The sequence below is a fragment of the Oncorhynchus mykiss genome, chromosome 8 (genome assembly GCF_013265735.2).
Source record: "Oncorhynchus mykiss isolate Arlee chromosome 8, USDA_OmykA_1.1, whole genome shotgun sequence".
NCBI lineage: Eukaryota > Metazoa > Chordata > Actinopteri > Salmoniformes > Salmonidae > Oncorhynchus > Oncorhynchus mykiss.
Genome location: NC_048572.1, coordinates 70,189,431 through 70,200,360, shown reverse-complemented (window position 1 = coordinate 70,200,360; position 10,930 = coordinate 70,189,431). Strand labels below are relative to the sequence as shown.

The following is a 10,930-nucleotide window of genomic DNA, read 5'->3' as shown; positions in this document are numbered from 1 at the left end:
CGCAATGAATACATCCTAAATCTCTTGGCGAGGTCGACAAATCGTCTTTGGTTTTGAATCCCTAAAACCACTATTATCTACTCATGGGCAATGTCGTCTATTACACACGTGCGTAGTTGTCGTACTCCAGTTCAAACATTCAATGATGGCAGGCCTGGAATTATTGTCCGACCAAGGATATCGTCTAGATTGAAGAAAAACTACTGAGTACACGCTGGTATGGGTTTATTTACCCAAGCTAACGGGTCTGCATACATAGAACAGGGAAATACCAAAGCGCTGGCAGTTGTGTATGGCCCTCATGAAGTACGTTTATTGCTAAACTAGCAAGATGGATATATCTAGCTAACGTTTGTTAGATAACAAATACTATCTCCATGACCGCGCTGTCATCAACTGGCCACTTTCAGCACAGTTGAGAGGAAGAGGGGACCGACCGCAAGACCACAGACATGAGCCTTCACCTCAAGCAGACGTGTGAGGCAGCGGTGTTGACTAATATGTACCCACGCTCTCAAATATACATTTATGTCAAGGTATCAGCTATTTCAGATCTGAATTAATTATGAAATGGGTTGTGGTGGAATCTGCACTATTCTTAAAATGGGGAATGAAAGTGTATGTATATCCAGTCTTTGGGATTTGGAACCAATTTGAAGTTTTACTCAGTTTCATGTTCGCAGGGGAGTATTCATTGGTATAGTTAATAGTTTTTTCTTCTTCTGTTGCGAAATGTTTTGCAACGGAAACTGTTTATCGTTGACGCTAGGAACCAAACAGAAGCAAACACCAAACTGAACAAAACGGGAAGGGACCAACCTAAATGTGTCCAATAGAAACACTCACTTTTGCAACGGAATCCGACTAATGAATGGTGTAGAGTTTTCTTCATCAAGTTGAACACTTAGACATGGGGCTTGAAAAGTCAACCTGACTTGAATTGAAACACTTCACTCTCTTCCTTCTCAGATCTTGCAGTCAGACGGTGGGAACCACAGTGCGTGTGAACGCTGCCACTCGGGCACTGATCGACGCGGGTATCCCCTAACGTGTGCGCCTGCACTGCAGGCTTTGTGGACGAGACGGCGTTGGCAGACCTGTGCCATGCTGAAGAGAGTTGAGGGGGCACATCACTGGCCTTGGCATTGCTGCCCCATGGTGGGCACATCGCCCTGCTACAGATGGACGCCCGACTCCACCAGGACCACCTAGAGACACTGACGGAGGCGGCCATGACGGCCTGTAGGGCGTCAGTAAAGTGTTGGATGAGGTGATGAGATGGCATCTTCAGGAGGTGTCTGCACTGACCGGAGAGTGATGTGGTGTAGCTTGGACTTTGTGGTAGATTGGCCTATAGTGAATGGCCAGGGGAGGTGGAGGGAGGAGTAGATAGAGGATTAATGTTGTCTTTTTTATTGTACACTCTTGCTCTGCTTTTGTATGAAATGCCTTTATAAACAATTACATTTAAACCCATTGATGTGTTTTGAGTAATCTATAAATGGGCCGAGATGATTTGTGGACAGAGGGAGCTATAGATGTAGGTCTACATCAGAATCTGGGATTGGATAAATCAATCAGTCAGCAAAAATAAAACAATTTGAGTGTAGCGTCACAGGGGGGTGTATTCATTAGTCGAATTCTGGTGCAAAACGTCTGCCAACAGGATCTGACTAATACATACACCCCTGAATTAGTTATGTGAATTTATTTAGGCAATTCATTTTCCAAACCAACAGGGTGAGCCAGTCACAAATCCAATGAGGTAATCTCTGTTTTTATCATTTCTTGGCTAAAGCGGAAGTTGGTCCGTCGCACAATCGTCCGATAAGAACCAAGAAAAAAGACCGGTGGAAAATCTATAGCAGTAAAGTACAGGCTAGCTACACCTGTCAAATCTTGGGCCTTTCCATTGTGCCCGAAAAGTAGGCTCTGGTTAACTACACATTTTGTAAAGGTATTGTATAAATATATTGTTTAGTTTAAAATAACTGAGTTGCGGATTTTTGCGCGTGCAACGTTGCTGATTCTCTGCTGCTTAGTTAGGCAACTAGCTAGCTAGCTAACATCTGCTAATTGATAATAATGGACCATGTTCTTTAGCACTGTTTATTTTTATTACAAAGGTTAGCAGTTAGCTAGCTAGATTAACACTATAGATGCCTACAATGCGAGGGGATGACTAAAAACTACATTCATATTGAATATTATTGACTGGGGCTTTGTTTGCAAAGGTCCAGCTGAGCCTGTCTGGGAGGTGTCAAAGCAACAACAACATGGGACTGCTGTCTGACCCAAACCGAAGGCGAGCCCTGACCAAACTTCTCACCCGTCTCAATGCACCAATCTGGTGAGTCCTTCCTGGCAGAATATCAATGGTAGAATATTGAATTTGCTGGGGAAGTGGAATGGAACAGGGCGTCCTCTTGATGCACTTTATCCACTTGTACTATATGTATTATTTTATTTTACCTTTTATTTAATTAGGCAAGTCAGTTAAGAACAAATTCTTATTTTCAATGGCGGCCTAGGAACAGTGGGTTAACTGCCTTTTCAGGGGCAGAACAACAGATTTTTACCATGTCACCTTGGGGATTTGATCCAGCAACCTTCCGGTTAATAGTCCAATGCTCTAACCACTAGGCTACCTACCGCCCCAGCCTACCTCCTAACTGTGTATAATGCAAATGCTTTCAAATTATATAATGATGTCTCCCCAGTGTTATGTGCTACCTGGCGGGTGTGGCATGGTTCATGGGCTTGGCCTTTGAGCCGTTCACCCTGCGCACCTACATGTCAGAGAACGCCATGGGCTCCACCATGGTGGAGGAACGCTTCCCAGCAGGTGAGAGGGCTCTGGCCACCGGTAGGGAGTTTGCTGCTCACAAGAAGAAAGTAGGGTGAGTCAAACTAATAAGCCTTCCTCCTATAGCCATCACTAGTGCCAGGAGCTTCTCTTGTTCATGTGACCAGGAAAAACTCACCCCTAGCTATCACTAACCCCTACTTTGGGATTCAGTGCTTATCCTACCTATCACAAATGCAGCTATAATAGTGATAACCACTCCCACAATATTCCTTCTGTGTTTCAATTGTTTTCTTCTCCCTTCCTCACTTCTCTCTGTAGTGGGATGCCGGTGGATTGGCTGGTGAAGACCATGCAGTCTCGAGGGCTGGAAGTGTTCACTCAGAGCTTCACCCGCAAGCTTCCCTTCCCAGATGAAAACAAAGAGAGATATGTGCGTGTGGGCTGAGACAAAGATGTCTACATATTAAACATAAGCTCCTATTTAATCTTGGTGCGCGCACACACTCTCACACACACATTCCTCCTCTGTATCTCAACACAGGCTTTAATTTCTTCTCTTTCTCTCACTGATCCTTCTCACGGTTTGTCTCGGTCAGATGGTGCGGGGCACTAACGTGTATGGGATCCTGCGGGCCCCTAGAGCCCCTCGTACTGAAGCCCTGGTGCTGAGTGCCCCCTGTAGTGAGGGAAACAATAACAACCAGGCAGTGGGCCTTCTGCTGGGCCTCGCCCAGTACTTCAGGAGTAAGCATACTACTATTACTAACATTCACACACAGACCATTTCCAAAGGTTAAATTCTGTCAATGATTGGTCTCTTCTTAGGTCAGATCCACTGGGCTAAGGACATTATCTTCCTGGTGAATGAACATGACCTGATTGGCATGCAGGCCTGGCTGGAGGGATACCACCACACCAACACCACTGGTCAGTACTCTGTACCTGCATCTCTGTAATAATGTAACCCTGTAATGCACCAGTTTTAGAGACACCATTATAGACTGTATGTGTTATCAATGTCTATACCAGGGCTCTTTAATCCTGTTCCTGGAGAGCTACCGTCCTGTAGGTTTTCCCTCCATTTCTAATCTAGCACACCGGATTCTAATAATTAGCTGGTTGATAAACTGAATCAGGTTAGTTACAGCTGTCCAGGAACAGGGTTTGATAGCCCTGTTCTATTCCAACAAACCTGCCACCGCTGTGCCTCCTGCTTGATCCCTCAGGTGGTGACTGGTCTCCACTGCAGGGAAGAGGTGGCTCCATCCAGGCAGCTCTGTCTTTGGAGCTGAGCAGTGATGTCATCACCAGTCTAGATCTGGTTCTGGAGGGGCTCAACGGCCAGCTGCCAAACCTGGACCTGGCCAACCTCTTCTACGCCTTCTGCCAGAAGATAGGCGTCCTGTGTACCATCCAGGGCAAGGTAGGGAAGAAGTCCAAATGCCTTGAGTAATTACTTGAGTAAGTAAGTTTGAATTATTATTATTATTTTATTTCACCTTTATTTAACCAGGTAGGCTAGTTGAGAACAAGTTCTCCTTTGCAACTGCGACCTGGCCAAGATAAAGTAAAGCCGTTCGACACATACAACAACACAGAGTTACACATGGAATAAACAAACATACAGTTGAAAGTCTATTTACAGTATGTGCAAATGAGGTAGGACAAGGGAGGTAAGGCAATAAATAGGCCATGGTGGTGAAGTAATTACAATATAGCAATTAAACACTGGAATAGTAGATGTGCAGAAGATGAATATGCGAGTAGAGATACTGGGGTGCAAAGGAGCAAGATAAAGAAAGAAATACAGTATGAGGATGAGGTAGTTGGATGGGCTGTTTACAGGTGGAGTGATCTGTGAGATGCTCTGACAGCTGGTGCTTAAAGCTAGTGAGGGAGATATGAGTCTCCAGCCTCAGTGTTTTTTGCAGATCGTTCCAGTTTTTGGCAGCAGTGAACTGGGAGGAAAGGCGGCCAAAGGAAAAATTGGCTTTGGGTGTGACCAGTGAGATATACCTGCTGGAGTGCATGCTACGGGTGGGTGCTGCTATGGTGACCAGTGAGCTGAGATAAGGCGGGGCTTTACCTAGTAGAGACTTGTAGATGACCTGGAGCCAGTGCTTTGGCGATGAGTATGAAGCGAGGGCCAGCCAACGAGAGCATTGTCGCAGTGGTGGGCAGGTCGTAGTGGTGGGTAGTGTATATGGGGCTTTGGTGACGAAACGGATGGCACTGTGATAGACTGCATCCAATTAGTTGACTAGAGTGTTTGAGGCTATTTTGTAAATGACATTGCCGAAGTCCAGGATCGGTAGGATGGTCAGTTTTACGAGGGTATGTTTGGCAGCATGAGTGAAGGATGCTTTTTTTTTGCGAAGTAGGAAGCCGACTCTAGATTTAATTTTGGATTGGAGATGCATATTGTGAGTCTGAAAGGAGAGTTGACAGTCTAACCAGACACCTAGGTATTTGTAATTGTCCACATTTTCTAAGTCAGAACCGTCTAAGAACCTGGACGGGCGGGCAGGTGCGGGCAGCGATCGGTTGAAGAGCATGCATTAAGTTTTACTTGCATTTAAGAGCAGTTGGAGGCCACAGAAAGGGAGTTGTATGGCATTGAAGCTTGTCTGGAGGTTAGTTAAACACAGTGTCCAAAGACGGGTCAGAGATATACAGAATGGTGTCGTCTGCGTAGAGATGGATCAGAGAATCACCAGCAGCAAGAGCGACATCATTGATGTATACAGAGAAAAGAGTCAGCCCGAGAATTGAACCCTGTATCACCCCCAAAGAGATTTGACACACTGAACTCTATCAGAGAAGTAGTTGGTGAACCAGGCGAGGCAGTCATTTGAGAAACCAAGGCTGTTGAGTCTGCCGATAAGAATGTGGTGGTTGAGAGTCGTTGAATACGGCTGCACAGTAATGTCTCTTATCGATGGCGGTTATGATATCGTTTAGGACCTTGAGCGTGGCTGAGGTGCCACCCATGGCCAGCTCGGAAACCAGATTGCATAGCGGAGAAGGTACAGTGGGATTCGAAATGGTCGGTGATCTGTTTGTTAACTTGGCTTTCGAAGACCTTAGAAAGGCAGAGTAGGATAGATATAGGTCTGTAACAGTTTGGGTCTAGAGTGTCTCCCCCTTTGAAGAGGTTGGATGACCGCGGCAGCTTTCCAATCTTTGGGAATCTCATATGATACGAAAGAGAGGTTGAACAGGCTAGTAATAGGGGTTGCAACAGTTTCGGCAGATCATTTTAGAAAGAGTGTCCAGATTGTCTAGCCCGGCTGATTTGTTGGGGCCCAGATTTTGCCTCTCTTTCAGAACATCAGCTATCTGGATTTGGGTGAAGGAGGAATGGGGAGGCTTGGGTGAGTTGCTGTGGGGTGGAGGGCTGTTGATCGGGTTAGAGGTCGACCGATTTATAATTTATCAACGCTGATTATTGGAGGACCAAAAAAAGCCGATACCGATTAATCGGACAATTTATTTTTATTTCTTTGTAATAATGACAAGTACAACAATACTGAATGAACACTTACTTTAACTTAATATAATACATCAATAAAATCAATTTAGCCTCAAATAAATAATGAAACATGTTCAATTTGGTTTAAATAATGCAAAAACAAAGTGTTGGAGAAGAAAGTAAACGTGCAATATGTGCCATGTAAGAAAGCTAATGTTTAAGTTCCTTTCTCAGAACATGAGAACATATGAAAGCTGGTGGTTCCTTTTAACATGAGTCTTCAATATTCCCAGGTAAGAAGTTTTAGGTTGTAGTTATTATAGGACTAATAGGACTATTTCTCTCTATACCATTTGTATTTCATTTACCTTTGACTATTGGATGTTCCAGGAACACAATGACAACAGCTACCCTCGAAGCAGCGTTACCCTTGCAGAGCAAGGGGAACAACCACTCCAGGTCTCAGAGCGAGTGACGTTTGAAATGCTATTAGCGCGCACCCCTCTAACTAGCTAGCCAATGTGAAATTGGTTACACGAGCCTAATCTCGGGAGTTGGTAGGCTTGAAGTCATAAACAGCTGCTGGCAAACGCACGAAAGTGCTGTTTGAATGAAGCCTGCTGCTGCCTACCACCCCTCAGTCAGACTCCTCTATCAAATCATAGACTTAGTTATAACATGATAACACACAGAAATACGAGCCTTAGGTCATTAATATGATTGAATCCGGAAACTATCATCTCGAAAAACAAGACGTTTATTCTTTCAGTGAAATACGGAACCGTTCCGTATTTTATCTAACGGGTCGCATCCATAAATCAAAATATTCCTGTTAAATTGCACAACCTTCAATGATATGTCATAATTACGTGAAATTCTGGCAAATTAGGCGGCCCAAACTGTTGCATATACACTGACTCTGCGTGCAATGAATGCAAGAGAAGTGACACAATTTCATCTGGTTAATATTGCCTGCTAACCTGGATTTATTTTAGCTAAATATGCAGGATTAAAAATATATACTTCTGTGTATTGATTTTAAGAAAGGCATTGATGTTTATGGTTAGGTACACATTGGAGCAACGATACGCATCACATCGATTATATGCAATGCCAGACACGCTAGATAAACTAGTAATATCATCAACCATGTGTAGTTAACTAGTGATTACGATTGATGGATTTCTACAAGATAAGTTTAATGCTAGCTAGCAACTTACCCTGGCTTACTGCATTCGTGTAACAGGCAGTCTCCTCGTGGAGTGCAATGAGAGGCAGGTGGTTAGACCGTTGGACTGAGATTGAATCCCCCGAGCTGACAAGGTAAAAATCTGCCGTTCTGCCCCTGAACGAGGCAGTCAACCCACCGTTCCTAGACCGTCATTGAAAATAAGAATGTGTTCTTAACTGAATTGCCTAGTTAAATAAAGATTAAATAAAGGTGTAAACATTTTTTTTTTAAATGGCCAAATCAGTGTCCAAAAATACAGATTTCCGATTGTTATGAAAACTTCGGCCATTCCGATTAATCGGTCGACCTCTAGTAGGGGTAGCCAGGTGGATAGCATGGCCAGCCATAGAAAAATGGTTCTTGAAATTCTCAATTATAGTGCATTTATCGGTGGTGACAGTTTCCTAGGCTCAGTGCAGTGGGCAGCTGGGAGGAGGTACTCTTTTTCTCCATGGATTTTACAGTGTCCCAGAACTTTTTTGAGTTTGTGCTACTGGATGCAAATTTCTGCTTGAAAAAGCTAGCCTTCCTAACTGCCTGTATATTGGTTCCTAACTTCCCTGAAAAGTTGCATATCATGGGGGCTATTCGATGCTAATGCAGTACACCACAGGATGTTTTTGTGCTGTTCAAGGGCAGTCAGGTCTGGAGTGAACCAAGGGCTATTTCTGTTCCTGGTTCTACATTTTTTTGAATGGGGCATGCTTATTGAAGATGGTGAGGAAGGCACTTTTAAAGAACATCCAGGCATCCTCTACTGACGGTATGAGGTCAATATCCTTCCAGGATACCCGGGCCAGGTCGATTTAGAAAGGCCTGCTCGCTGAAGGGGAAAACAGCAGAGGTGTATTTGGAGGGCAAGTTGGTTAGAATGAGATCTATGAGGGTGCCCGTGTTTACGGATTTGGTGTTGTACCTGGTCGAATCGTTGATAATTTGTGTGCGATTTGACGGCATCAAGCTTAAATTGTAGGATGACCGGAGTGTTAAGCATGTCCCAGTTTAGGTCACCTAGCAGCACGAGCTCTGAAGATAGATGGGGTGCAATCAGTTCACATATGGTGTCCAGGGCACAGCTGGGGGCAGAGGGTGGTCAATAGCAAGTGGCAAAGGTGAGAGACTTGTTTCTGGAAAGGTGGATTTTTAAAAGTAGAAGTTCGAATTGTTTGGGTATAGACCTGGATAGTAAGACAGAACTCTGCAGGCTATCTCTGCAGTAGATTGAAACACCGCCAGCTTTGGCAGTTCTATCTTGTCGGAAAATGTTATAGTTAGGGATGGAAATGTCAGGGTTTTTGGTGGTCTTCCTAAGCCAGGATTCAGACACGGCTAGGACATCCGGGTTGGCAGAGTGTGCTAGGGCAGTGAATAAAACAAACTTAGGGAGGAGGCTTCTAATGTTAACATGCATGAAACCAAGGCTTTTACGGTTACAGAAGTCAACAAATGAGAGCACCTGGGGAGTAGGGGTGGAGCTAGGCACTGCAGGGCCTGGATTAACCTCTACATCACCAGAGGAACAGAGTAGGATAAGGGTACGGCTAAAGGCTATCAGAACTGGTCGTCTAGTACGTTTGGAACAGAGTAAAAGGAGCAGGTTTCTGGGCGCGATAGAATAGATTCAAGGCATAATGTATAGACAGAGGTATACCTAGGCGTTGAGTAATGATGAAAGAAATATTGTCTCTAGAGACCTCTAAACCAGGTGATGTCACCGCATATGTGGGAGGTGGAACTAAATGGTAGGTTAAGTCATATTGAGCAGGGCTAGAGGCTCTACAGTGAAATAAGACAATAATCACTAACCAGGACAGTAATGGACAAGGCATATTGATATTAGGGAGAGGCATGCATATCCGGGTGATCATAGGGGTCCAGTGAGTGGTTGGACTGGCTGGAGACACAGCGATTCAGACAGCTAGCAGAAGGGCCTTAGAGGGACGTCTCGAAGGAGGAAAGTCTCTTTTAGCCTCCGTGTGCGGTGAAGATATTTGATGTTGTTGCAGAAAGTACATGCTGTAAATTTGTAATGCTTTCAAAGCGGTCTAATAATAGAACACCATAGATGTTTTGCATTCCTCTATGCCAGGTAAGGAGAAGCCAGTAATGACATGATGTAATAACATGTTTAATTGCCTGATTGTCATGCTGACTGTCCTCTCTCCATCCAGCTCCAGAGGAACGACTGGGACACTACATCGGGCTACAGCCACGCGGCCCAGACCATGATGTTGATGGTGCTGAAGCAGGCCAGTGGGCGACCCTGGGGGGACCACGGCCTGTTCCTCAGATACCACATAGAGGCTGCCTCCATCAGGGGCATCAACAGCTTCAGACAGTACAAGACAGACACCACCACCATCGGCAGGTCAGCTGCTCATGATGTTCAAGCTTCAATTTAGATGATCAGAAAGCCTTCAAATGCAACTCTTGGCATTTCTATGGAGACATTTGGACACAGTGAAATTGACATGGAAATAAACCTGTGTGTGTCCCTCAGGCTCCTGGAGGGGATGTACCGGAAGCTGAACAACCTCCTGGAGCGTCTGCACCAGTCCTACTTCTTCTACCTTATGCCCTCGCTCTCTCGCTTCGTCTCCATTGGTTACTACATGCCCGCCTTCGGCCTGCTGGCTGTGATTCTGCTGTTGCGCGTATCCTTCCACCTCTGGGACAATAGGGGATTCTATTTTTATTTAACTGTTTTTTTAACCAGGTAGTCCCATTGAGGTCTGACTACTTTTTTCCCAAGGGAGACCTGCCCAAGAGAGCTGGAGGGTTGAGATGCACTTGTGTGGGAATTACAGTTGAAGTCGGAAGTTTACATACACTTAGGTTGGAGTCCATTAAAACTAGTTTTTCAACCACTCCACAAATGTCTTGTTAACAAACTATAGTTTTGGCAAGTCTGTTAGGACATCTACTTTGTGCATGACACAAGTAATTTTTCCAATAATTGTTTACAGACAGATTATTTAACTTATAATTCACTGTATCACAATTCCAGTGGTTCATAAGTTAACATACACTAAGTTGACTGTGCCTTTAAACAGCTTGGAAAATTCCAGAAAATGTCATTGCTTTAGAAGCTTCTGATGGTCTAGTGACACAATTTGAGTCAATTGGAGGTGTACCTGTGGATGTATTTCAAGGCCTTCAAACTCAGTGCTTGAAATCATGGGAAAATCAAAATAAATCTATCCCAGAACAAAAGCCAGACTACGGTTTGCAACTGCACATGGGGACAAAGATCATACTTTTTGGAGAAATGTCTGATGAAACAAAAGTAGAACTGTTTGGCCGTAAATAAATAAAAGCTGAAATAAATAATTCTCTCTACTATTATTCTGACATTTCTCATTCTTAAAATAAGTGGTGATCCTAACTGACTTAAAACAGGGATTTTTTACTAGGATTA

General features: G+C 44.3%; 1 protein-coding gene and 1 pseudogene across 1 annotated transcript in view; both read left to right on the top strand.

Moving 5' to 3' along the window:
- The first annotated feature begins 90 nt into the window (after positions 1–90).
- Positions 91–1,474, top strand: LOC110530449 (annotated as a pseudogene).
- A 321-nt stretch (positions 1,475–1,795) lies between these two features.
- Positions 1,796–10,930, top strand: part of gpaa1 (glycosylphosphatidylinositol anchor attachment 1) — a 12,097-nt gene continuing 2,962 nt past the window's right edge. Inside the window, exons 1-9 of the mRNA XM_021613517.2 lie at positions 1,796–1,957; positions 2,235–2,350; positions 2,721–2,900; positions 3,128–3,239; positions 3,406–3,553; positions 3,635–3,736; positions 4,036–4,232; positions 9,684–9,880; positions 10,013–10,166. Coding sequence (XP_021469192.1) covers positions 2,277–2,350; positions 2,721–2,900; positions 3,128–3,239; positions 3,406–3,553; positions 3,635–3,736; positions 4,036–4,232; positions 9,684–9,880; positions 10,013–10,166 — 1,164 coding nt within the window. The 5' untranslated portion in view covers positions 1,796–1,957; positions 2,235–2,276. The remainder of the gene's footprint in view (positions 1,958–2,234; positions 2,351–2,720; positions 2,901–3,127; positions 3,240–3,405; positions 3,554–3,634; positions 3,737–4,035; positions 4,233–9,683; positions 9,881–10,012; positions 10,167–10,930) is intronic.